Below are 27159 nucleotides of genomic sequence, written 5' to 3'. Positions count from 1 at the left end.
CTTCAGCAGCGGCCCGACGTTGATCCGAGGGCGGTCAGCGGCCAGAACTGTTTCTCTGCCGCAGCGCAGCGTCGCATTGAGCGCGTCAACAAAGACTTCGACAACAAACAACACACGGTCGACAAAAAGTAGCCTATTTGGGGAATTGGCTGCTCTCGCAAATTACTTGTCCCCTATTTCTTCTACGGCCTCGCTGGTTGCAGGTTGTTCTTTCATATAACTTTCTCTCGCTGAAATTTTCGCACTTCCCGTCACTCCTTAGCCTCCTTTTCTTATTCGCCTCCCTTGACCTGCGCGTGCGAAGCGTTTCCCCCTCATAATGGACGATTCGATCATGGACGACTCCGTCTTCGACGATGAAGGAAGCTCGGACTTCGTTCCTGAGCCCGCTCCGGTACGTATCACTTCTCATTTCAGCCTCCTTGTTTCAACGCAGCGAGCTCATGATAACTACAGAAGCCCAAGGCCAAGGCATCCCCCAAGAAGGCAGCTTCTAAGGCTGCGCCTAAGAAGCTCACCCAGACCACTCTCACTACGAAGACCACATCCAAGGCAGCTTCAAAAAAACGTGCCAAGCCGGATAGCGATGACGACGACAACATGGACGACGACGACGATCACATGTCCGACGACTCTGTTCTGTCGCACACCCCTCCCAAGAAAGCGAAGAAGACGGCTGGCCCCTCCAAGAAGGGTGGCGCTAAGCCTCTCGCCGATGTCGAAAATGAATCATTTGGAAAAGATGATTCCGTAGAGCCCGGAAAGTCCACCAATGCATCAGAGAAGTACCAGAAGGCAAGTATTTCCGGCGTCTCTGGGCCAAACTTGGGCTAACAATGGCTTGTATAGCTTACACAACTCGAACACATCATTAAACGTCCGGATACATATATTGGTTCCGTCGAACGCACGACGCAGCAAATGTGGGTATACAGTTCAGAGTCGGAGGGAATGGAGTACCGCGAGGTCTCCTATGTGCCCGGTCTCTACAAGATCTTCGATGAGATCGTCGTCAACGCAGCCGATAATAAGCAGAATGACGAGAATATGAGCGAGATCCGCGTGACGGTCGACCGTGAGTCGGGCGTGATCAGTGTCTGGAACAATGGCCGCGGTATTCCCATCGAAATGCATGCGAAGGAAAAGATTTACGTCCCCGAACTGATCTTTGGTCATCTCCTCACCTCCTCCAACTACGATGACACGCAGCAGAAGGTGACCGGTGGTCGTAACGGTTTCGGTGCCAAGCTCTGTAACGTTTTCTCCACTGAGTTTTCCATCGAAACTCAGGACTCGTCTCAGAAGAAGAAGTACAGGCAGACATGGACGGACAACATGACCAAGATTGGCAAGGCAAAGATCACTGAGGCCAAGGGAGAAGACTACACCAAGGTCACGTTCAAGCCGGACTACGCCAAATTTAGCATGGATGGCATGGATGACGACTTCGAGGCGCTCGTCAAGCGTCGTGTGTATGACCTGGCAGGAACCGCAAAGGTGAATGTCAAGTTGAACGGCACTCGCATCCCTATCCGTGGCTTCAAGAAGTACATGGAGATGTACACCAAGGCGATCCGTAAGGAACGTGGAGATACTGGTCCCGCCCCGAAGGACGAGATCATCACCTGCAGCCCAGACCCTCGCTGGGAGGTCGGTTTCGCCGTTTCCGATGGCGCTTTCCAGCAGGTATCCTTCGTGAACTCCATTGCAACCACCTCTGGAGGTACCCACGTCAACTACATTGCCGACCAGATCTGTAACAGATTGGCCGAGCAAGTGAAAAAGAAGAACAAAAACGGAGCCACTTTGAAAACAGCCCAGATTCGAAACCACATCTTCATCTTCGTCAATGCACTGATTGTTAACCCGGCATTCACCTCCCAGACCAAGGAACAATTGACGACCAAGGCTTCTCAATTTGGTAGTAAATGTGTGCTTGATGAAGACTTCTACAAGAAGATTCTCAAGACAGCGGTCATGGAAAACATCTTGCATTTCGCCCAGCAGAAGGCCGATCAGATGCTCAAAAAGACGGACGGTGGCCGGCGCTCCCGCATGAACAACCCCAAGTTGACGGATGCCAACAAGGCTGGCACCAAGGACGGCCATCACTGCACCCTGATCCTGACAGAAGGTGACTCGGCCAAGGGTCTGGCCATGGCTGGTCGAGCGGTTGTTGGTCCGGATCTTTTTGGTGTTTTCCCGCTTCGAGGAAAATTGCTCAACGTCCGTGATGCTTCTTTCGACCAGATCTCGAAGAACCAGGAAATCCAGAATATCAAGAACTTCTTGGGTCTGCAGCACAAGAAGGAGTATACTGACACCCGCGGCCTTCGGTACGGTCATTTGATGATCATGACTGATCAGGATCACGACGGTAGTCACATCAAGGGCCTGCTCATCAACTTCCTACAGGCCCAGTTTCCTAGTTTGCTGAAGATTCCCGAATTCTTGATTGAATTCATCACTCCCATTGTGAAGGTGTGGAAGGGTGATCCCAAGAATCCTACCAAGCAGCGTTCTTTCTTCACTATGCCCGAGTACGAGGCATGGGCGGAGGAGCACAAACATGAGCGTGGCTGGGATCACAAGTACTACAAGGGTTTGGGTACCAGTACTACTGAAGATGCCCAGGTCTACTTCCGCGACTTGGACCGTCACTTGAAGGAGTTCCACACCATGCAGGATAACGAGGCGGAGTTGATCGAGCTGGCTTTCTCGAAGAAGAAGGCTGATGAGCGTAAGGAGTGGCTGCGGCAGTTCAAGCCCGGAACCTTCTTGGATCATTCCGTTGAGAAGATTTCCTACACCGACTTTATTAACAAGGAGCTTATCCTGTTCAGTATGGCGGACAATGTTCGTTCGATTCCCTCTGTTGTTGACGGTCTGAAGCCTGGTCAGCGTAAGGTTCTGTACACCTGTTTCCGTCGCAATTTGAAAAAGGATATGAAGGTCGTCGAGTTGGCTGGTCACGTCTCGGGTATGACCGCGTACCAGCACGGTGATGTTTCCTTGCAGCAAACTATTGTTGGCCTGGCGCAGACCTTTGTTGGATCCAACAACATCAACTGCTTGGAACCTAGCGGTAACTTTGGTAGTCGTCTTCAGGGTGGTTCCGACTGCGCTAGTGCACGTTATATTTACACGCGGCTGTCCCCGTTCGCGCGCCGCGTCTTCCATGCGTCGGATGAGCCTCTGCTGACCTATAACGTCGACGATGGCAAGACTATCGAGCCCGAGATTTACATGCCGGTGGTTCCCATGATTTTGATCAACGGTGCGGACGGTATTGGTACCGGTTGGAGTTCCTCTATTCCCAACTACAACCCGGAGGACGTCGTGGACAACTTGAAGCGGCTGATGGATGGCGAGGAGATCAAGCCTATGCAGCCCTGGTTCCGTGGGTTCACCGGTGAGGTCACTTCTATTGGCGGTGATCGCTACAAGTTTAGCGGTATCATCAAGGAGACTGGAGAGAAGGAGGTGGAGATCACCGAATTGCCCATCCGAACCTGGACTCAGGATTTTAAGGATAAGCTTGAAGATATCATCAAGGCGGAAAAGACACCGTCGTTCATCAAGGACTACAAGGATTACAACACGCACACCAAGGTTCACTTTGTGATCCAGATGGATGAGAAGCATCTGAAGTCTGCCGTCGAAGAAGGCTTGGAAGACAAGTTCAAGCTGACCAAGACCATCGCCACCACGAACTTGGTCGCGTTTGACCCCGAGGGTCGGATCACCAAGTATGCGACCGTGGACGACATCCTGAAGGAGTTCTTCGCAGTCCGTCTGAAGTTCTACGAGCGCCGCAAGGTAGGCATTCCCATTCTACTTTCGATGCTACTGTAAAGTCCACTAACACCGAAGTTTAGCAATATCAACTCAACGAAATGCAAAAGGAGCTGGAGAAGCTCAGCAACCAGGCGCGCTTTGTGCAGATGATCATCGACGGCGAGCTGGTCGTTTCGAAGAAGAAGAAGAGCGTGCTCGTCGTGGAGCTGAAGGAGAAGGGCTTCAAGCCATTCCCCAAGGTGGCGGATGCTGCCAAGGCAGGGGAAGCTGAGCCAGCTGCTGAAGATGAGGAAGACTCCGAAGATGTCGATGATACCAACAACCTGTCCAACGCGTATGACTACCTGCTAGGTATGGCGATTTGGTCGTTGACCCAGGAGCGTGTGGAGCGCCTGCGTCGCCAGATTGGTGATAAGGAGATGGAAATCGACACCTTGATCAAGCTTTCCAAGGAAGATATCTGGAAGCGGGATCTGGAAGACTTCATCAACGAATGGCGCTTCCAGCTCGACGATGAAGCTCGTCGCATGCGTAAGGTGGCAAACATGGGCCGTCGTACCTCCTCCAAGCTGATGACAGCTGTGGGCCGTGGCGGTGCCCGCAAGCGTAAGGCTGCAAAGGATGATGACTCGGATGATGAAGACTTTGCCGCGCCGAAGAGCAAGCGCGGTCCCAAGAAGGCGGAGCCTAAGGGCACGCTCCACAGTTTCTTGAACAAGACTTCTCCTAAGCCCAAGCCTGCAGCGGACGATGATGACGACGACGATGATTTTGAGATGGAGGTGATGCCGAAGAAGAACCGCGGGGCCAGCAAGCCGGCAGCGCCAGCGAAGGAAGAAGAGAAAGAGACAGGCGACTCTGATATAGAAGTCCTGCCGAAGAAGAGTCGGGCTGCACCTAAGGCTGCCTCGAAAGTCAAGGCTGAAGATACCGACACCTCTGAGGTGAAAAAGGCACCAACCAAACGGGGCCGACCGGCGGCCAAAGCCAAGGCCAAGCCAGCAGAGGACGAGATCGAGCTGGACGACGATGAGTTCATGGAAATCACCAAAGCGCAAGCTGCCGAGACTACCAAGGCTGATCCAGCGCCCAGCCGAGCGCGCAAACCGGCCAAGTACACCTTGGATGACTCGGACAGCGACAACGGGGACGACCTCCTGGGCGACGTGAGTAAGATGGTCAAGGGGATCGGCGGTACTACCGGCGGATCGACATCGGATTCCCGTCAGCTGTTCTCGGAGCGCTCTGGGGCCGGCAGCACCTCGGGATTGGCCAGCAGCTCCAAGGCCTCAAAGCAGTCTCCCGATTTTGACGCCGACGAGACTGACTACAGCAAGCTAGTGCCACAGAGCTCTCCGCGCCGGTCGCTGCAGGTCAAGTCCAAGGAGACCAAGACGTTAGTTGACAGCGACGACGAGGAGGAAGAGGAGCCAGTGAAGCCGGCCGCTACCAAGGCCAAGCCGGCGGCCCGAGGCAAGGCAGCGGCAGCAGCCAAACCGGCCGCGAAGCCACGAGGCCGACCCAAGAAGGATGCCACCACTACTACGGCCGCATCTGCTAAGCAGACAGCGCTGTCGCCAGCAGCCAAGGCTTACGCTTCCAAGCAAGCCAAGACGACCACCAAGAAGAAGCAGCTGGCGGATGACTTGTCGGACGACGACATTGATGCAATGGCTAATGATATCTTGGATTCGCCCGCGGCGCCTACTACCCGGCCATCGCGGCGCACGGCAACGGCCAAGAAGAAGACGTACGTGATTGATGATGACAGTGATGACTTTGGAGCCGGAGGAGATTCGGGGGATGATTTCGCAGAGGACAGCGAGTAGAAGGAAGATGTGGCGAAAAGAGTACATACACTTGGACGTAAACTAATTTCTATTGAGTCGTTTTGTACCTACTACTACTACTATTCGTTTGCTACTGTTTCACCAGACATGATAATGCAGTCGAATTTCCATTTGTTAACTCCGAAGTCTTATCTCGGATGGGTTGTTTGTAGAACCAAAAAAAGAGAGGTCGGCGAGAAGTCCGAGGAAAGTGTGGCCCCAGGCTCCACTCAGGCTCCACTTTGGGGATCCACCAAATCCAAGGCTTGACTTTGAAGTCTCTTTTTTCTTTGCCTTTCGAGAGAGAAAGACCCGCCGTTGAAGGGGATTGCGTCTTTCCGGACCTTAATTATCGACCGAGACTGGCCTGGCCATTATTCAGCAATGCTTTAGTTCCAGGATTTGCGTAGTACTCTTCGTCTCCAAGGTGGTTCTCTCGCCTGTTCCTTTTCCTTTCCTTTCCTTCTTCTCTTCCTGTGCATCTCCCGCTGACAGACATCTCCCCTCCATGCAGGCCTATCTTCAGTACCGCCGCATTGGCCATGCCGTGCGCAAACAACTCGAAGATTTCCCGGAGTTTGCCCGACCAGGTGTCGCCAAAGATGACCTGCCGGAGGGGATCCCCGGAGACGCTCCTAACACAGGTTCACGCCGCCGTTCTAGTCCGTTGCTGCCAGGTGTGCAGCTGAAGGACGTAGTTGAGAACGATGGCACCTCCTCATCCGTCTTTCTCGTCGACTGGGACGGTGACCATGATCCCATCAATCCGCGCAACTACAGCCGCGTCACCCGCATCGGCGCAACCCTGATGGTGTCCGCCCTGGGTTTCGCCGTCGGTGCGGCCTCATCCATCGAATCCGGCGTGCTCCCCCAGAACGCAGCAGCTTTTCACGTTAGCGACGTCGTCGCATCGCTCGCAACGGGTATGTATCTGCTCGGCTTCGCAGCAGGCTCGCTCGTCTCCGGGCCCCTGTCCGAAATCCTAGGCCGCAACGCCGTCTACACCGGCTCCCTCACGCTCTTCATGATCTTCGTCATGGCCTCAGGACTAGCCCCCAATATCGGCGCACAGCTCGCTTTCCGCTTCCTGGCTGGCATCTTCGGCTGCCCGCCGCTGACCTGCGCCGGCGGTACCATCGCCGACCTCTGGAACCCCCTGGAGAAAACGCTCTTCTTCCCTCTCTACGCCATCCTTTCCTTCGGCGGACCGGTCCTTGGCCCCGTCATCGCCTCCTACATGGGTGAGGGCACCCTCTCCTGGCGCTGGACCAACTGGATCATCCTCATCCTGGCAGGCTTCATCCTGGCCCTGATCCTCCTGGTGCAGCCCGAGACCTACGGCCCCCTACTCCTGAAATGGAAGGCACACCACCTCCGCCACCAAACGGGCGACAACCGCTACCGCTCATCGATGGATCTCCAGGAGACAGCGTTATTCTCGCGCATCGGAACCGCCTGTATGCGACAATTCGCCCTGACCATCCACGAACCCATCATCCTGCTGATCTCACTCTACATGACCGTCATCTACATCGTGCTCTTCACCTTCTTCGACGGATACACGTACATCTTCTCCGACGTGCACGGCCTCTCCCAGGGCCTAACCAACATCGTCTGGGTCGCCATGTACGTCGGCATCTCAATGGCCGGCCTCTTCGTCCCCGTCGTGTACGTCTGGACAAAGCGGGAATTCTCCGACGCGGCTGCATCCGCTGCTGCATCTGCAGCGGCGTCCCCCCGATCGGCCAGTTCGGAAATAGTCGCTGCCGATCCCAACGCCAACGCCGATACCAATGAGAAACCCAACCTCGACGACCCTACTACCACCGACGACGATGACACTCAAAAGCCCACCCAGCAACAGCACAAACACGTCGCCCGTCCCGAGAACCGTCTCTGGTTCGCCATGCTCGGCGCCCCCGCCATTCCCATCGGCTTATTCTGGATGGGATGGACTGACTACGTACGTCCCCCTATCCCCTCCCTCCTCTCCTTATATCTATACCCCTTACCCCTCCCCGTTACTAATAAATTAAAAATAGAGCACTATCTCAATCTGGTCCCCCATCATCGCATCCACCGTCTTCGGCTTCGGCACTATCTGCGTCTTCATCTCCTCATACATGTACGTCATCGACGCATACGACATCTACGCCGCCTCTGCGCTGGGCTTCATGACAGTGTCGCGGTACTGCGCGGCAGGCGGGATGACGGTCGTGGGCATCCCGTTTTATAGTAATATGGGGGTGCATTGGACGTTGACGATCCTGGGGGCGATTAGTGCCTTGATGACGCCCGTTCCGTATGTGTTTTATCGGTATGGTGTGGTCATTCGGGGGTGGAGTCGGTATGCTGTTTAAATTTGATGTGTTACAGGGTAAAGATGACGATGAGCATGGAGATGGAGATGAGAATAATGAAGGATGGTTTAAAATGAGTAGATGGGATATAGATCTAGATGTATATATGGGTGGGAGGATGATAGATTTATTAGATACATAGATAGATGATAGATTATTAGTAGCTAATTTAATTTGATGATGATTACACACACACACACTCTCTCTCTCTCTCTGTCTGTCTCTGTCTGTCTGTCTCTCCCGTCCCACATTTAAAGCTCAGACAAACTGCCGTCGATGAATTAACTATTCGCAGCCATCCTGCTTACGTGGATGATATTGGTATCGACTTGACTCGATACTCTGCTTTTGATTGGATAGTAGTGTGCGTGATTTGGGAGTACATGCTTAGGTTAGTTCTTAGCGTGAAAAGGACAGACTCAGTAGTAGTTGCAGTAGGGACTGCTTTATTATTACTTCTTTCGATGGATTTTAAAGTATGGTGGTAGGTGCAGTTGATCTAGGAGGGAAGATACGTGAAGATGGGGAAGTAGAGTATTCAACTTAGTGACTGGCTTTGAATATCAATACCCTTCGGCATAGTTCCAACAATTACGATCATACCTCGGGTCTAATTACACCTACGACAATACATAAAGATCAATCTATAAACAATCATACCAAGTCTATTCTAACCAAATTGCAATACATTATCAGCGCCAATACATGTCCTAAGAAACCACAACGCCATCCATCCATCCAATCAACAGCACATGCGCACATTTTCAAATATGACCACAGATCACACCCTCATAGGAAGCGGTACTGAGCGAATGCATGGAACCGTGTTGTCAACTTACAACATTTCATATCTGAACCCGCTATTGCGCAAATCCATTAGTGCATGTGCGGCAATGGCTGTCCTGGAACCCTCCAAGGGAGCCTCAGGCTCACAAGTATACGTTGGCTGCCAGAAGCAGGCATCAACCATTCCAGTAGCCAAGATGACATCAGCCGAGGATAAGTTGCTGCTATAGTAATTCTCTTGCGGTTTAACTTGACTGTCTCTCTTGTGGTCGTCATCGGAGAGGTGGTTGCTCGATAAGCTGGAACCATAAAAGGTAAGCTGCGAGCTTGTCTCTGACCGGAATTCCTCTCGCATCCCACGTTCGAAAACTGCGTGTGGTGAGATACTTTCGTCGGAGGTGTAGGGGGTATTGGCCAGCATATATGTATTCTGGGAGCTGCTTGTTGGCGAAACGCAATAGGTATCTTGCGGAGAGACGCTCTGGCATTTCTGCTGGCAAGGCGACGGTTTCCGGGTCTTGTACTCTGGGTCTCGGTCGAGTTCTTGGGAGTTTTGATGACCTCCACGTCTGGGGACCTGCGGCTCCAGGCTGCGATAGTACGCCACATCCTCCGTGGCTTGACGAACTATCCCCGGCTCGATGATCATATTGTTAAAGCGGGCGTCGTTTGGAGGTATACACTGCGCGGGAAAGTCGAGGCCGAACATGGGCGTTAGGAGGAAACGAATATTCCAGCAGAATGTGGTTGCTAGCGCTTTGGCAGCCCTAAATGGCATCCAGTATCCTAGATATTAGTTAGCGGAGGTGTCTGAATGGAAACTCATATTTACCTTGTCCGACGAGTGCGCCACCCGTGATGCTGTAAGTGATCTCGCTGAGGCCCGGGTTCAGTTTCAACACCTTCGCGGGAGCGGTCTGGAACCATCAGATGTGCTTTATTACGCACAGAATAGGACGACACACCTTTGGATGGCCATTGCACTTGAAAAGAGCTGTTGTGAGAACAAGCCCGACATTATAATCCCACGTTATCACCCACTTTTTGGGGCTGTCGGGCAGTTCGAACGTGTAGTGGAAAACTATGGGAAACTCTTCCGGTCAACGTATGGCTTGAAGTAGGAATAATGAGCAATCACCTTCAAATCGTTCTCGCCCTGTCCGCTCCTTGAAGGACCTTTTTGTGCTAGTGTAGGGAATGCGGTCCGGAAAGTCTGCTATGTTGCCCATGGGGTATAGCTTGTGCTTCAAGTGGATCTTCTTGAGCTCTTCATCGCGCTCATCGTGAACGCGATAGCGAACTTCGCCCTGGACCTTGCCCCTCCTAAAAGAAGGCTGATCTTTGGGGACCTTCGTCCTTTCTGAGCGGGGTGTCTGTAAAGACAATCCACACTGTAGGCTCCCCCGGTCAAGACTGGGGCACGAGGTATCGGGGTTCAGAAGAGAATTTATAGAGGCCATGAGTGCGATGAACCGAGTTAGACAAACGATTAGACAGACAGAATGTATGGCTCGGTAGAAGTGAGAGGGGTGGGCATCGAAATCTTAAATAACGATGAGAAAAGTCAGATATGCAACTGCACATCTTCACAGATCTCCCTGCTTCTCTTGGGCTGAGACTTACCATCCGCTATGCTCATTTAGCAAAGTTCTAGAAGGTCTGCGAAAGTTTCGATGAAGGTTACCAAACCGTAACGGGGCGACTCAGAGCACAGTAGTTGTTCAAGCCCGAAGGTCGGGAGATCTTTCTGCGCCCATCATAAGGCTACCTAAGAGAAATGGCATGCCAGGAAAAACAACACACAGGGGAATAGAAAAAGAAAAGAAAGGAAGAGCGGGAAAAATTACAGGGTCTTCCTTCTACACCAGCGCCAATGCATGCGTCCCCTGATGGTTTTCGGAGAATGAGCTCAATGGCTGATTCCGTGGAAAATAGGCTTGTTCTGTTTGCATGGCACAAACCATTGGCCGGCCCTCGAGGCTTCAGGCCAGCGGTGAACCAAGTCCCCAAATAGATTCTCGAATAGACGGTTGGCTTGAAGGAATGTCTTGGATGGAGGTTTCCCTCATGAGACAACCTCACCGATAGTTGACAAAGCATCACGAGACGGTATCAGCCACTGTTCTGAGACCAGACCTAGGCTTTATGATGTCGGCTGAGAGAATCAATGCTCCAACTGTCCCTGTAGATTACTTGCACCCCTCTGGGGGGTTGCAGCTTCTGGGGATCTCATTGTCATCATTGACATTGATTATCCTGGTATGACAGGAGCTCACGTAGGTCCGTAGCTCATCGAGGCCACCTTCGTTCCACCGCCCATCTGGAGTTACCCACGACCAGGGTCGCGATGCAATACCACCAGATCAGACGGTGAATTAGGTTTTAGGGACTCATATGGCCATGTGGATGTCCTGTGCAATTGACCAGTATTGGTGCCAATGTCGTAAACCTGTTAGGCCTTGATAGCCCTTATTTGCAAACAGATGGCACGATAACCCCAGTAACAAGACTAAAAGGGGGGGCAAGATCCACAAACCTTAAATTGGGGATCTACATGACGTTCTCGTACTGTATCGTCTGGAGCCTGCTGATGATGACATCTTGGCTCTGCAGGCCGGTCGCCAGACGGCGAACTCATGCCGTCCATGAGCATCTAGCAACCGATCTGAAGTACATATGATGAGCTGCTCGAGCAACCGGGGGACTAGGCATTTTACTCGTATGACCAATAACGAACGAGCAGGGCTAGATGAGACTGGCTCGGCGAGGCGGATACTTGAGAGGTCTCAGACCAACGGGAAGCCGCAGCTCACTCTTGTATCACCAGAAGCTGCTTTTCCGCCAGCTAATAATTTCCATCGGATCTCAGGGGTGCTGAAAGACTTTGCAAGACGATGGTTTGTATTGTGGTGACTTTGTGGCTGACGGGCTGAGGAGGCCAAGCTAGGAATTTCAGTTTTGGAATGGGAAAGGAACTGGCCTCGATTGTCTCACATCCGCTCCAGCCGATGAATGCCGACGAGCATGTACTAGGTACTACTGTCGACAGTATGGCCCCGTTCTTTTCACGAGCTCATCCAAGCCGAAGGATGAAAACCCATGGTCACACTACTCTGCATCATTTCATCAGACGACACCTCCGGTATAGGGAACCTCACTAGCACAGCTTCAACTCAGGCCTTACTGCATGGAAGCAGTACTCAATGACAGCAGAGTCGCCTAAGCTCAGTCTGTAGATCACTCCCCGAGCCAGATCTGGCTTTTACGTCCATTAGAAAAGGTAGGGAGAGATGTCAGCCCCGATAAAGCAGACCATCCCGCTGGTGCCAGTAATGTTGAGCTTCCACGCGGGATTCTGTGCCGGGGCCCCACGATTCCGTGGCTTGCCAGCTCTCCGGTTCCTTCTACTCATCTGTGCTTCCAAATAACCCTGTTGTGTCCAACGTGTCCAATCAGTCCCTTAGAGGCGCAGCCGAGCCCCAGCGGGGAGAAGCGCAGCGGCTTGGAATCGGCATTTGCAGACAATGGAGAAGGATTCCGGCCGAGCGGTACTAAGTGGCAGCTAGAGTTGACGACTCAGGAAGTACGACAGGTTCTCTGGCGGTTAGTGGATGGGTAGACCGCGACAGGGGGGCTGGTCTGAGAAAGGCAGAGGAAAAACTCAATTCAAGACAATGGGAAATTACTCAGGCTGCCACACGTGCCAAATTAGCCTTTCTGACCTCTTCAGAATTAGAAATTGGAGGAACAGGGTGTGTTCTAGGCTTGTTTTGGGGGCGAAGAGGGGAGTCATCGCATGTGTTTGTGAAACGTGATGTTTAGTCTTTGGGTGACTATGAAGGACAGTGATTGGCTGCGAGGGTATGTTTAGGCTGTGAGAACGTAGCGGATCCTTTGAGATGGGTAGTAGTCAGAAGACAAAAAGAAATAGGCTCAGGCTCAGGCTGGGAGCACAGAGGGAAGGAGTTGGGTGGATGAAGATGAAAGAGACAGTAGATAGAAACTAAGAAGGTATAGTAGAGCATGCAGTAGTACCCCGTAGTCCATTAGTTTATCGCTCCTTCCCCGAGCGGGACGGACTGCAATACTTCCGGGCGGGTCCCGTGGCGCCTTCCCAATCCATCGTCACTGCTAATTTATTCATGTGCCTACTTTGTCCTCGTACTTCCAACTGGATTCTGATCTTCTCTACACAGCTTGAACAGGGATAGTAACTCGCATGGCATGCTTATAATCTGTAGTAAGAAGTAATGTCCCAGTCAGAACCCCCTCCCTTTCCCCACCGCCCCCAAAGGACGAAAAAGCAATAACTGCATGCCAACAAACGCACGATGAACAAGTATTTCTCCTATTTGTCATTAGCCGCAAGGGCCATACAAATCCCTCCGACAAGGCTGTGACTTTCAAGCGGAAACAAATGCATACAACTGCACAGTAAGCGAGTACAGAGGAAAGGCAATTTTGATCCTGCAGCTACCCCTCTTTCTCAAGGCCTGAGACATACATACCAACTATTAGCAATTAGTAGGAGTCAGTCCGGTGTATCCCAGTAGCCTCTCAGCTACCCATTTGGTGACCACTAAATCAGCTCATGCAGCATTGAGAAGCTGCTACATCCCAGTTCTTCCATCCCACATCTACCTCGCTTTCTTATGTACCACATTCCTGGATCTAGAACCGCAAACCCGTCGTCGGGTTGCATCCGAGGATGCCGCGGCCTTCTGAGCGGCCGGCGAGTATCGAGGAACAGGAGCTTATCTGACCTGCAGCCGTCGTGGACGAGGATTCGCCGCTGGGATGGTGATCCCTCCCTGAAACTGGAAGGCGATGGTCGTGTCGTCACCGGGTGATACGACCTTCCTTGGAACTCGAGCCTTTTTTCGAAGTCTGGGGAGGACAGACAAGACGCTTGTCGGGCCTTTTAGCCACTGCGGTTCCTGAACCATCGTCCGCATCTTCCGGTCGCAGACGCGAAAGAACGTACTTTGGCAAAGAGAGGAAGAATGAACATGAAAGTGAAATATAAAGAAAGAAGGAATGCATACATGCATTAAGTGGTGTCTGGTAGTATAGCTAGAAGGTAATCAAACACGCAATCTGCTCAACGCCGGTCCTGTTATGCCACCCACCCAGAGATTTGTCCTGCAAGAAACGTCTTCAATAACATAAAAGCATCCCAAATAAGTCATGTAGGCCAACCCCCAATGAAAGTATCGACAAACACCTAACCCGAAAACATTATGAAAACACCCTTTATCCATTAAAGGACCAACCACCGTTGAGGCGCAGACGCTGCCGCTCAGCAAGGTCACGTCGGATCTCGTCCTGTGTCAGTCCATCGGCGCCAGACCAGTTCGCGCTACTCGTACGCTCACGGAACTTCTTGATCTTCTTGTCCGACTTGAATGTCTCCTCCAGGGAGAAGGGAGCAATAGGGCCGAAAATAGAATCCACCTCCATGCCTTCCTGCTGGCGCAGGAGTGATTCCAGTTCCTTGGGCTGGGCCCACTTGGGCACGGGAAGCATCTCCGCATCCGAGTCCTCGTCCTCACTGTCGGTCGCAATCTCGGGAAGGTTGATGTTCTCACCATTCGGATACTTCGGTGACTCCTTGACCGGTGCCTTTTGAGACGCACTAGCGGCGGCAGGAGTTCGGTGTGCAGCCGGCTGCACGCTGGGGGGTTCCGCAAAGGGGATCTTGCCACTGGCGTATTTGGCCATATCCAGTGGATGCCCGGGTCGCTGGGCCTGACCCGTCTTGAAGATTGAGGAGCCGGATTGATGTGCAACAGAAGGCTGTGTATGACCAAAAATGGACGGCTGTGTCGATTCCTCGTTACACGGTCAGCGCTGCTCAAAGACATTTCAAAAACTCGCGTTGTACTCACCTTACGAATGTTGGATTGACGAATCGGCGGAGCCATCGCCGGACGCATAGAGGACATGCGGCTTTGCTCATCCTCTGTCCTCCTACGTTTGGTCTCGCCCGACGGCTGCATGGTAGCAGACTTCGGTGCTGTCGGTCGGTGGTTGGCCTCGTCATCAAGCCCTCTCTTGGGTGGTTTAGCGGGGTTGGGTTGGGGCTGGTTAATTGACCGATTGAACGGCTGAATCGAGCCCAGTCGTGAGGCTGGTCTAGCTGCACCAAGCTCGCTGCGTTGGCTTGCCTCGGGCTGCTGGCTTCCCTGTCGCTCTAGTCTGCGCTGATTCTCCAAGCGGCGTTTTTCAATGGCTTGCATGTGGGCGGCCTTCTTTGGATCCTCGGCAGCAAGTCGCTCCCGGCGCTCAGCCTCCGCCCGACTGCGCATCTCCTGACGACGAGCTTCTTCTTGCTGCTGAGCTGCACGCTTCCGTTCCAATTCGCGTCTCTGCTCCTCCCGGCGTCTTGCTTCGCGCTCCTCTTGCTCTCTCTTCCTCTCACTTGCAAGCTGGGCTTTTCTCTGCGACTGACTGGATATGGAGCTCTTGAAACTGCTGTTAGAAGAGGCTGTGTGTAATGAGGTATTGCTAGCCTTCTTCTTCAGAGTCGACGGTTTGGAAGCCGAGGCTGGAGTTGGTGCAGGGACGCTAGACTCTCGCGTGTTGGAAGACACTTGCGACGCTAGCGGCATTTGCCGGGAGAGTGCGCTGCCTACGCGAATAGACACGGGCTGAGGCTTCGGTTTCTGGACCTCGCGAGCCGGCTTGAGAGGGCGACGTTCATTTTGCTTTGATGACTGCTGCTGTGAGACGGAACTTGGTGCGGCAAGTTTGGGACCGGCTTCGATGCTAGACTCTGGTTCCTTGGATGGTTTCTGTAGATGCGATGTCTTTTGCGTCGGCAAAACGGTAGCTGACTCGGTGGTTGGCGCACGAGCTTCAGGGTCAGCGGCCGGCTTCTCCTGTGGCGCCTTGAGTTTCGTGGCTCTCTGTTTCTCCAATTGCCGGGCTCTCTCCGCCTGCTCCTCTTCCCTCTGGCGGTCTTCAAGCTCCTTCTGTCTGCGCTTCTCTTCTCTTTCGGTGGAGCTGCGCGTCCGGCGGCCTTCTTGGCGTGGAGGGCTCGGAGGCTGTGTCGACTGCGGCCGCTGGCTTTCCCTATTACGATCTGTGTCCAATCGTCCTGTATGCCTCAATCTCGGTTGGTCCGGGGAAGCAGATTCGACTCTGGCGGCAGCTGTAACCCCCCCAGTATTCATGAAAAGGCCCTTAGCGGATTGCACGATAGACTGAAGCCGTGACTTGGATGCACTTATCGGACCATCATAGCGCTCGGCCGGTGAGCCAACCGGGGTTGTCGACATCTGGTTATCGATATTTGCAGACGCGCTCTTCTGATGGCCAGGTCGCTGTGGCGATGAGTAGGACGGCGTTGATGACTTTCCACGAGCTGCATCTGAGGCGTGCTTAGAGCTAGTTCTCGGCACCTCCGGGGGATGGACATCTCGTTCCCTATCAACGGAAGGGCGGTCTTCCTCGGCAGCTCGGGCTATCCGAGCACTGGAATATTTACCCAAGCTATCAGCTTTCTGGCTAGCACGTATATCTGGCCGGTAGGGCGAATTCAGTGGCTTGATCCAGTCGTCATCAGCGGCAGAGTCAGGGGCCGGGGTCTCGCGAGACTTCAAGCCGGATGGCTCCTGCTTAGCTTCGGATTTGGCAGTGGGAAGTTCAGGGTATGTCACCTGCGCAGTCGACAGGCCAGGGACGGAAGGAATGGACTTGGTAGGTCGAGAAGGCTGAAGTTTGCCGAGCATGCTGATTTTCTCGTGCAGGAGTTGAGTCGATGACTTGTTGTGAAGCTTGCTGGCTCTAGTCTCGGCATCTCTATCTTCCTCTGTGACATCTTTCTTGTCATCGATATCCATCTTGTCGCCATGGATATTGCTGTCCTCCGCAACATGCTGGGTCGTCCTATGCCCACCGGTCTGTCTGCCCAGATAACCACCGGCGCTACTAAGCTTGTTAAGGTCGAGATGGCTCGTGCGGGAAATTCTCGAGCCTCCCAGGCTCTTCTTCGTCAGCGGTTCGCGAGCTGGGAGTGATGCAAAAGTGAGACTGCTCTTGCGAATCGGCGGGCGTACTGGAGATCCTTCCGAAGGTGAGCCGATTTCATCGAGACTATCGAGGGCCATGTCGTCATTTGCGTCATCTTGGTCGTCCTGATGATGTTCGCGGGGTTGCGAAGTTGCATTTGTTGGCGGGCTCGATTTCGTATCCTTAAGCGGACTAGATACTGGCTTTGGTGCGGCTTTCTCCGTGGGCGGGGATTCGCGTCTGGGCGTGGCTTCGGGCTCTTCTTCGGGTTCGGGTTCTTGATGGGCCTGAGCGTTTGGTTCTGCCTCTGGTTCCGGCGCATGTTCAGGTTCCAGGTCAACGATGCCCTTACGCGCCGGCTCTTGTTCTGAGTCCACGTCTGACATGATTTTATCTTCAGGTTCCTCCTCAGGTTGCGGTGGTGCCTCATCAACATCCTCTGTATCCTTCGTCGGTGACTTTTGCTTCTGAGGACTTGTGCTAACATTCCGCTTAGGCGATGATTCAGTTACCTCAGGCTCAACTGTTTCTTCGCGTTGGTGCACATCCTCGCGAGCGGAGTGGAAAGACGCCCCTGTAGTACGGCGTTCTTCATGCGGTTGGTGGATTTGCTCTTCGGCAGCACCAGGCTCTTGGTCCATGGGCTGAGTAGAGGATTGCGACTCGGGCTGCACTTGTGTAAGGACCACATCATCTTCTTCCTCTTCTTCGTCCCTCTCGTCTTCCGGCATGCCGTGATAGCCCGAGTCCGTGTTGTATTGCGGGAAGGAGTTGAGGTTCTGGGTCAGATCTGGGTACTCGGGTTGTGATGTGTCCTCCGTGGTCTTCTTGGCTTCCGTCGCAGTAGCTGGACCTGCAGCCGCAGTGACGGGCTTGGTTGGTGAGCGCTGAACAGCCGGGCTAGCACTGAATTTATTCTCCGTCTTGCTGTTGTTGTTTGCGGATGAGAAGATCTCGCTCAGGGGCTGGGAGCAGTACGTTAGCAGATATCAGGTGCGCAGAAAGTAGCTGGTATAACGCACCACTCGAGATTCGTTCGCATCCCGCTTCCGCACTGTACGAGGCGTTTTACCTCGTAGCTTTCCCGGGGTTTTGAAGACATCTGCAAAATTGCTATACAGCAGTAAGCGTCAACAACTATGCGTCAAGCCTGTAGACTGGCGCGACCCACGATTGGTTGTTGGAGAAAACCTCGGCCATATGTTCATTCAGCCAATCCATCTCATGGCGCACTGGGTATTCAATCTCCTCCATTTCCTGATCCACCAGCTGCATAAAATTTTCCTTTTCGGTTGAGATCCACGCTGCAGAGCCTACAGGCTTCTGCGCCCTCGCGCCTGCCGCGGCCATGGCGACGTAAACAAAGCGATCGCACAGCGGGTTGACTGAGTACTATGAAAGGGGCGTAAATGATCGAAGGGCACGGGAGCCCGGTCTAAAATATAGCGAGAGACAACGATGGGAACATCGAATAGTGGTGGAAAGGCGATAAGAGTTGACGGTCGACTGGTGAGCTGAAATGGCCTGTCGTCGGGAGTCGAGCATCAAAACATCGGCAAACGCGTGAGTCCCGCCATGGCACGTGACGGTGCATCATACTTAGTGCCTGATATCGAAGGCATCCACGTCCTGGTTTAGGCAGGATAGGAAATCAATCATACACCAGACACAATCATCACTCATGGAAGGTGCAATGCGGAGTAGCTGCAAATAACCCCTGAGGCGTTTCTCTGGCCATTTTGACTTTTCTGGCTTGATTCTACGGTGTATCTACCTATTTTCCACTCCCCTTTCGATAAGCATCGCTAGTCCCGCCCTATTGAACCATGTTGGTACCGCTCATTCGAGAGCTCTCCTTAGACCAGGAACTGACGTGGGCGGAGTGTTTCTTCATGTAACAAGTGAAGGTCCCTTGCTGTGCTCATGGGACTCACATGAGGATCACTGCACCGCCAGCTGTCCCTGTGCACAGTGCACAGATCTAGACTATCCACCAGCCTCCAATATGTACCATACCGGACCGGGCAATTTCACAATCGCGAGGTGACGGAGGAACCAGTCAATGTTCCGCGATAAAGAGGAGAGATGGCGTTCTTTTCCATCGGTCTTTGGAACCATTATCCAACGTTGACCACTTTATGACCCGGTCATGACATCATCTCAGAGTGCAAAGGGTAGCGGTACAGAGAGTTCGTTAATCCATTCTTGAACTCGGTAACAGAACAGCAAATAGCCAGAAGCTCGCTGGAAAAACCCGATGGGAAAGTCCGGGGCGTTACTCAAGCATCGAGTGAGTTGGGAACTTTGCAGGTTTTCTGCATGGGAAAGGCAGAGGATCCCGGATGAGGGAGGAGAACCAAAAGGCCATACATAGCTGGATGGGTGATGGAATGGTTCGAGTAGATCGTAAGTAGGATAGTCAACCATGGAGCCAACACCTACTTACTTCAGGTAGACTCGTGTATCGGAACCCCTTGCATTACGCCCACACCGTCTTGAAAGAGGGATGAGAAACTGATCATTAATATCCAGGAGCTCATTAGCTAGATAGATCACTAACCTGTGGACAAGACAATACCTTGTAGTTTAGTTAGTTAACGGCTGGCCAGACTAACTAAAAGATAGTCCGAAACACCGGGTCCATCGTCACATGCGGGCCCTTTCCGCTTGGAAGGCGCGAGAAAAAGGCCAAAAACCAAGCAAAGCAAAGCAAAGCAAAGCAAGCAAGCAACTCAGCACACGATCATTGCATCACCCGCTCCTCTCCTCTTTCTCTCCCTCTCTCTCTCTCTCTCCTTATCCTCCCGCCCATTCTCACCCCTCCGTCGCCAACTCTCTAAATTTTCCCTTTTCCTTTCCTTCTTGCCTCGGTCGTTCTCTTCGTCTTCCCTTGTATTATTTAATTTCAACCCGCCTTGAAACTTCCCCTGAACCCGCTCTCTAGTCCCCGGCACTTTCCTCCTTATCTTTTCCTCCCGAAAATCCTCCAGACCTTCCGAAACGCACACACGACTTTCCACCATGGCTGACGTGAGCTATCCCGACACAAATGGCCACAGTAAGGTACGAGCAGTCGCCGGTTTTCGTGTTATGCTGTTTTGTGAGGACGCATTGAAGCTGATTTAGTCTCTGATCGCAGTTCCGAATATCCCACGCACATGCTCCCAGTGTAGGTTACACGAACTGACCATTACTCCCTCGCTTAGGCGCACTCGCAAAGGGTAAATAGCTGGCTCCAGGCACACCTGCTTCGTGTTTACCGCTCGAAATTGGTGACTTCATGACCAATTGATCTGACTATCCCTCGATTTAGGCCCCATTGCCGAGAACATAAAGTCCGAGGCGTCCCGCACTGGTCAAGAATTCCGCGACTTGAGGAACACTAGCCCTTCATCTACCACTGCGACCGGTCAACCCTTGACCTGTACGTTATGACACAGATCAGCTTGCAGGCGCTCTCTGCTGACCCTGTCCAGACTACCACTCGCTGCTGTACAGCCTTTTGAGCGTATGTGATCCTGGATGCCGCCAGGCGCGTCGCCGTCTAATTGATTGTTATAGTGGGAGCAACCCCGAGCTACCGCCATCTCCTTCGCGAGTGTCGTCACATTCATCTTCGCCGCCCGTTACCTTCCCCTCCTCCGTTGGTTCTTCAAATTCATCTATGTGGTTCTGGGATGTAGGTTTAATCGCGGGTCCCGCACACGAACAACATCATATGCTGATCGCGGATTGTACTAGTCACCGCTATTGTCGAGGTCGGCGGCAGACTTGCTCTGTCACAGAGTGTCGTGAGCTCGTTCCGGCCTCGCAAGTACTACACCGTGCCCAAGGAGACGATCGAGGCTGTGTTGGAGGACCTTGAGCAGCTCATCGACTTTGTCCTCATTGAGTTCCAGCGTGTTCTGTTCGCCGAGAACATTGTCCACACCATTGCCGTACGTTTAAACAATTCACAGTTCCTTGCGACTCGGGCCAATACTAAAACAATGTGCAGTCTTTCTTTGCCGCTTTCACCGCCTACTGGTTGATCAAGTTCCTTCCTTTCTGGGGACTGTCTTTGATTGCGGTCACCATCGCCTACATGGGACCCTTGGTCTACATCAACAACCGTGAAGTTATCGATGCCCACATTGAGCACGCGCAGGAAGTTGTCAACAGCCAGGCCCACCAGCTGAAGGATCTTGCTGAGGAGCGCACTGCCCATGCCACGGGTGTTGTGAGGCAGTATGTTGGTGACTACAGCGCCAAGGCCCAGGGATACATGCGTCGCTCTGCGACCCCCGAGATGGCTCGGGCACCCGCCCCCGTTATCAAGAAGGAGCCTGAAGCCGAGCCCGAGATCAAGACGACTGACTTCCCGGAGGCACCCAAGGAGGAGCCCGTGGCCGCCCAGGAGCCCGTTGTGGAGACGATCGAACAGCCTGCTGAGCAGGTGAAGTCGGAGCCTCTTCTGGCAGCTTAGGGAACCGAGGCCTTTCATGCAGGATCGGCTATTGGTCGGGATTAGTCGGATGATGGACTTGTGGGAATTGCGGGGTAGGTGCAGGGGTGATAAGAATTGGTAGCAGTGACATCCAAGTAGGATGGATTGGTTGGGTGTATGATGACTAACCGGGAGGATGCGTTTCGAGGGTTTGCGGACAATAATTGTATGTTTCTATGCTGGCTGCGAATTATGCTGCAACTTGTCGAATGTAATCACCGTATGACTTGATTTTCTGTTCGATTAAACTTTACCTCGGATTTAGTGTCTGTACTACGGAGTAGTGACGTAGGCAAGACAGTCGGGAGTATGTTGATACAGCCCAGCGTTTCGAGTCACAATATATATTGCGCAATGGGTACATGATATAAAATCCCAACGCATGGCATCATGGAGTAGTTTAAGTCCATATGACAACACTCAATGTCTTACTACATAGTAGATAGGTGCAGCCCTACGATACTTATATTCACGGGGCCGGACCTATGGGGCCTATGTACCTAAACTAGCCTGAGCGGGAGCGGCAACGGGAACCAAAAAGACTAGCACGTAATATAGTAGCTATACCGAAAAAGTAAATACAAAAAAAGAAATTACTGTGCATCATCCGTGAATCGAACACGGGCCTCATCGATGGCAACGATGAATTCTACCACTAGACCAATGATGCTAGTTGATGGAGAAACGGTCCTTATATTATACTATAGCCCAGCAACACATACAGCGAAACACGCACCCAGTATCCGTGCACCTGGTTCAAATCCCGAACGTCAACAATTACCTACCTAGTACCCCTGAAACCTTCTATTCGATCTTTTACTCCATCTCCAATGATATACTTCTGTATATATACATGCCAAGCATATATACAATACTCTTAGTCAACCCCTACTAAAAGCAGCAATTAGGCAAAGAAGCCAAGTAATCTAGGTTAGTTATGCTCCCCGCATCCCGACATATATTTATATTTGTCACAAGGCAACTAGTACACAGACATCATGGATGTTTTGCATGCAGGACATGAATCAGCAAACTTTCAATGCAAACTTCAACCGTCAATATAATAAGATTGTGCATACACGGTTACGCCACACTCATGACTGCTTCTATTTACCTAGTTATGTCACTAAAAGGAGGGACAAAAGGGTACTAAGATGAAAAGGGAAGAAAAGAGGGTCTAAAGGTAAGTAAATAAGTAGGGAACAATATCCCACAAACATAGTCACATAGTAGTATTCTTAACCATCGTAGTAAAGCCGGATGTATGAGCCAAGTATCGATTCAAACCCCGCAAAATGGAAGATCCAAACCCCAGAAAAAGAAGCAACATGGCTTAGCTGAAAAAGCTTCTGCCTCTGCATTAGCCAAGAAAAACCGAACATGACAGCCAAGTAATCAATATACCGGATAAATAAATAATTGAACGGCGCTTCAACTAAAAGCATATCTAGGGATGGATGGATGAGTGGATGGATGTATGTACACGCAAGCAGGCTAGTTACCATTGCCTGAGAATGGAAGGAGAAGAGGCCAATGCACGACATCTTTCTATGTATCTCTCTGTTTAGTTGTATAATGTAGTTGCAGTAGTGAAGAGTACCACAGAGTAAGAGCATCTTCTTACCCCGCGACAACAAACCAAACCAAACCTGTTTCCACCCTCCATGAAACTGGGAACTGGAGGGGTTTGTGCCTTGCAAGTGTCAGTTGAAACAGATTCTGGAGCAAGGCAGGTGTAAGATCTACCAAGATCTGAATGAAGGCCAAAGCACACGGAAGAACACTGCAAGGCATCCCTTGCTTTTTCGAAACAAGATCTGAAGGTTAAAGAGAGTTGGCAGGCTTGGTAACTCGGTGCCTTTTTTCTTATTCTTGAAGGTCGAGTTGGTATAAGAGGTGGGTATGTTTCCTCCTCTTCTCAAACCTCTGGGATCATGCTCATGGCCATTGTCTATACTACTGAGCTATCTTCATATTCAGGATTCCCCCTTCTGCGGGCTGGTTCGATTAGTTCTTCTGTATCTCGTTATGTACACCAACTTTTCGTTTCAAGTCTTCAACTTCATCCCCCCGTCCCCGTTCCCCTCATTATATATGTACCTGAAAAAATCGCAACCGAAAAAAAGATGAAGAAGGGAAGACAAAACATGTATCCTGGGGTTGATGGTGCTCTCGCCGCACTGGTGAAAATATTAAGTAAGTATTATGGTATATGAGTATGTCCCTTCTTTTAGGCCGTTCCTCCCAATAACCGCATTACATGAATGACGAGGACAAAAGAAACAAGGAAAGAAAGAAAGAAAGAAAGAAAGAGGAAGACACGACCGTCATCACGCCCTGCTAAAACCCCAACCGGACCCGAGAAACAAAGGAAACAAGGAAAACCCATAACAAAGGGAAGAGAAGTCTAATAATTAAAGTAGTATGGATGTGTGCAGCTCCCAAGATCTCCGGAAAGCCCCATAACAGGTAAGGACTGCTGTGCTTGGCTGTGTGGGTAATACTTCATTGAATAAGGATTGGCGTCCAAGGTTGTTGTCGCGGCTGCTGCCGCTGCCGCTGCTGGCTCTTGGTGAAACATGGCTCCCCCGGTGAGGTCGAGAGGGTAGTCGCCCTCACGGTGACGCTTAAGCGGCGCGAACGAGGCCGATGCGTCGGTATCCCATGCTGTAGGGATAGGAGGCTTGCAGGGGTCTGACGCCTTCGATGTGGGTGGCTTTGACGTGAGCGGGGATGTGGTGGCGGTGGACGGGAAGACGGATGTGTGTGATTCGAGATCAGGAATTTCCTTCCTATAGACGGGATTGCTTTCCTTGAGGGCCTGGGTGGGTGAGCCCAGAGTTTGGGAGTCGGTGAGCTCGGGGAGGTGGACGCGGGAAACGCAAATCACGGCGGAGCCATCTGCAGTTGCTAAGTATGAGACATGTCCAAAAGGCCCAATAGTGGATGGAAGGCGCTTACCTGTTCGACCGTCTAGGTATCGTTCCTCCTCCTCTCGTACGTGGTAGATCTCATCGAGCACGGGAATGCGTTCGACGGGAGCGATCTGGCGCCGAACAGACTGGTCGGCTTCCTTCAGTTTCTCCACGCAGATAGCGTGACTTTCACGCAGCTCGCAGAGGATATGGACAAGCAGGCGAATACGCTCTATAATCAACGTTAGCGCGACTGATGGACAAAGCAGAGTGATGGAACTACACACCCGCTTTCAGAAGATGATCTGGTTCACGGTGAGTAACACCAGCCGGCCACCAGGCTGGCTTGGTCAGCTCAGGGTCAAATTGCTGCGATGATCCGGATATGATCTTGCGTCCATTGTATGGATAGTTGACTTGTTTCCGGGGCTCCACGAGCTTGATGTATGCTTTGGCCAGGATGCGACAGTTGATCTGCTGCAGGCTGTCAAAAGCCTTCTCGTAGTATCTGCGCAGAAGGCCAGTGTTGCGCACGGGCAGCATGGACTTCTGGTGACAGGTGATGCTCATGGGAACGAGGCATTCATGGGATACCCGCTTCCTTTTGGACTGAGGAGGTTCTGTGGTGGAGTGGAACCTGAAGATGATCAGTGGTTGGGTCGCGTTGAGATTGAGAAAGGGCGCAAGTACATTTGTTTAGCTGATAGATCGCTGGCGCTGGGAGATTCTGGGGAGAGTGGGCTTCTGCCTCTGATGTCTTCTGTTGTTGTGTTGGTGTCAACAAGGTATCCGTGCGAGACGTCGACAAGGAACCCTACCGAGCATTTTGGATGGATCACCTTTGCCCGACAGTGCCACCGCACGCAGAAAGTTTTCAGTCACGCTGGGAGAGAGGATCGTCTGGCAGTTATTCGCGATGGATTGCGAGGCCTCGAAACGTAATTTGCCATTGTCGTCTATGTAGATGAGGGCGAAGTGCATACAAGCCAGCCCGTCTAATGGCGCATCCATGGACACGGGAGTGTGAGACTGGCACGGTCAGCTTGCGTTGCCATAACAATCGCCACAGCCATCAATCATACCATGGAAGCAGAAAACAAGAGATTTGAATGTGATGACTCTCAAGGGATCAAGGTATACTTTTCAGTGGGATGACCTGTAAGAGTTCGATCAGGCTTCTGGTCGCAGTCGCGCAGGAGACAGAGAAGAAGCGTGTACAGTTGAAAGAAGTGAGACTCAGAAGCAAGGCACGAGAAGGAGCATTTTTAAAAGAACAGGACTGAGGCAAGAGGCAAAGACCAGCAATATTGCAAAGAGAATGGGGGGAGTGGCCAATAGATCCACTCGCCGTGTTAAGCTTACCGGATCGTCCTCAACCTGGGCTTCAGCTTCGTTTCGTTTCCGGATCCGCGACGCCCCTCATGCAATCTTATATGCGTGCGCGAATATATTTCCTGTCTCTATTAGAAATTATTAAACCGTTGGCTCGCCTCCAGGACCGCGTCCGAAAAGGAAGGAAAAAGCAACTCAAGTTCAGACTAGGCTATAGTACTTCCAGTACACCGTAATGATGGACCGTCGCAACCAGATCAATGGATCGGCCCAAGCTGTGTCACTAATGTGCGTGGCCCTATGTGGCACAGCAGCCGACGGGTCCTTATCCGCTCGCATGCATTTGGGCGTAGGAACTAATGCTATGCTGCGTCGTTGCTTCCAATCACCGAGCTCGAGAGAGAGGGTCAGGTTGAAGTCCCGTCCTGCTGGCAGTCTTGGAATAGAGAAAGTGGCTAGCTATCAGAGTGGATCTTTCATGAGATTGTTTCGCCACCCCCGGTTGGTCATATCTCGAGATCATAGTCCCATTTCCCCAAGCTGGGGTTTGTTTGGTTGCTATGGAATACGCCTTGTGGATGAATCTGTGTTGTGTACGGAGTAGCATGGACACTACCATTTCAGACAGTCGTGCCGTAGCAGGTTATGCCACCTGCTAGCAAGATTAGCAAGATCGCCTCGAGCCGAGGGTCCAATAGGTCCGCTGGCGCATTAATGGAGGCTGCAATACATACTCTATCTCGTTCGATAGCATGCGGATGTGCCATTTCGTCTGCCTACCTTTTCCCATTATGGAAGACTTCGTGTCTTATTTTCTCCTATCTACGCGATTGCTTCTTCCAGATATTGCTTTATTCTACCGAAACACCCTCCCCTTGCCTGATGCGTCGGGTGTCAGACAGAGAAAGGTGCAGTTTGTCCATCCATGGTTCGCTCTAAGATCCGACCTGGCTGGCCGGCGGGGCAGACGCTGTCACCAGATAGTAGCCAACACGCCAGGCACCATATCGGATTATCCCGAGGAGGACATTTGTCATGGTACTAGCAAAAGTCAATAGCGGATGGTCGAGTACCGTAGGCCCGGAGTGGCTGGAGGGCAATTCGTTCTACGTGGACCACCGAATATCTCAAAGCGATGCACCGGACATGCGACGGCACCTCCCACTTCCGGTGGTCACCCATTTGTCAAAAGATTCCCAATGCGGGTTTCCCGATGTGTATACGGATGGAGTCGAGGATCATGAGTTGACCTAGCATTGACAGAGGTGCCAGTCCAGACAGGAAATTATGCGATACCTATTACATACTGGGGTCGGAAAACAGTTGCGAGGCTGCCGTGACCCATAGCGGCGACTATCACTGTTGTACCGCATCATATTCGATGTTTGTCTTTTTTCTCCATTTGGATATCCGGACAACACAACGCCATTGCTGGCCATCGTTCCTGCTACCCACATGGCAGATGTCAGGTAGTGACTTGGTCGAGTCTAGATCAAAGGCAGCCTTGCCACATTGCGGTACTTCGTGGCTATAATGAGCTTGCTGTTGGGATGCCCAAGCCAGTGTCCCGAAAACCTGGAGGGTAAAATTACAGCATTACCCTGGGTTTGTTGGAAAAGAGTGCAGATGGAAAGAATCTA

The 27159-nt window shown here is 52.0% G+C and overlaps 6 protein-coding genes and 1 non-coding gene across 7 annotated transcripts; 3 read left to right on the top strand and 4 right to left on the bottom strand.

The window, feature by feature from the left end:
• Positions 1–319: 319 nt before the first annotated feature.
• Positions 320–5627, top strand: AtWU_08426 (DNA topoisomerase 2; the record flags this gene model as incomplete). The annotated part of the gene is made up of 4 exons (XM_035503534.1): positions 320–394; positions 457–795; positions 850–3819; positions 3879–5627. 4 exons carry the CDS (start codon positions 320–322, stop codon positions 5625–5627), a joined length of 5133 nt encoding a protein of 1710 aa, XP_035359427.1.
• Positions 5628–6135: 508 nt separating this feature from the next.
• Positions 6136–7987, top strand: AtWU_08425 (MFS transporter; the record flags this gene model as incomplete). Its single annotated transcript, XM_035503533.1, has 2 exons — positions 6136–7590; positions 7670–7987. 2 exons carry the CDS (start codon positions 6136–6138, stop codon positions 7985–7987), a joined length of 1773 nt encoding a protein of 590 aa, XP_035359426.1.
• Positions 7988–8822: 835 nt separating this feature from the next.
• AtWU_08424 (putative APSES transcription factor Xbp1) lies at positions 8823–10233 on the bottom strand (the record flags this gene model as incomplete). The annotated part of the gene is made up of 4 exons (XM_035503532.1): positions 8823–9559; positions 9606–9690; positions 9739–9854; positions 9912–10233. The coding sequence occupies 4 exons, from the start codon at positions 10231–10233 to the stop codon at positions 8823–8825; spliced, it is 1260 nt and encodes a 419-aa protein (XP_035359425.1).
• Positions 10234–14026: 3793 nt separating this feature from the next.
• Positions 14027–18136, bottom strand: AtWU_08423 (uncharacterized protein; the record flags this gene model as incomplete). The annotated part of the gene is made up of 4 exons (XM_035503531.1): positions 14027–14593; positions 14662–17751; positions 17809–17899; positions 17958–18136. The coding sequence occupies 4 exons, from the start codon at positions 18134–18136 to the stop codon at positions 14027–14029; spliced, it is 3927 nt and encodes a 1308-aa protein (XP_035359424.1).
• Positions 18137–19807: 1671 nt separating this feature from the next.
• AtWU_08422 (uncharacterized protein) lies at positions 19808–21251 on the top strand (the record flags this gene model as incomplete). Its single annotated transcript, XM_035503530.1, has 7 exons — positions 19808–19844; positions 19993–20007; positions 20100–20210; positions 20263–20294; positions 20348–20465; positions 20528–20724; positions 20784–21251. 7 exons carry the CDS (start codon positions 19808–19810, stop codon positions 21249–21251), a joined length of 978 nt encoding a protein of 325 aa, XP_035359423.1.
• Positions 21252–21871: 620 nt separating this feature from the next.
• On the bottom strand, positions 21872–21942 carry AtWU_t222. Its single transcript has one exon. It is a non-coding gene; the product is annotated as a tRNA-Gly (tRNA).
• Positions 21943–23679: 1737 nt separating this feature from the next.
• AtWU_08421 (DUF2841 domain-containing protein) lies at positions 23680–25272 on the bottom strand (the record flags this gene model as incomplete). The annotated part of the gene is made up of 6 exons (XM_035503529.1): positions 23680–24173; positions 24234–24419; positions 24475–24824; positions 24878–24947; positions 25006–25216; positions 25270–25272. 6 exons carry the CDS (start codon positions 25270–25272, stop codon positions 23680–23682), a joined length of 1314 nt encoding a protein of 437 aa, XP_035359422.1.
• Between the last annotated feature and the right edge of the window lie 1887 nt (positions 25273–27159).

Source organism: Aspergillus tubingensis (genome assembly GCF_013340325.1).
Source record: "Aspergillus tubingensis WU-2223L DNA, scaffold_9, whole genome shotgun sequence".
Taxonomy (NCBI): Eukaryota; Fungi; Ascomycota; class Eurotiomycetes; order Eurotiales; family Aspergillaceae; genus Aspergillus; species Aspergillus tubingensis.
The sequence above is the reverse complement of the archived record's forward strand: the minus strand, read 5'-3'. Positions and strand labels throughout refer to the sequence as shown.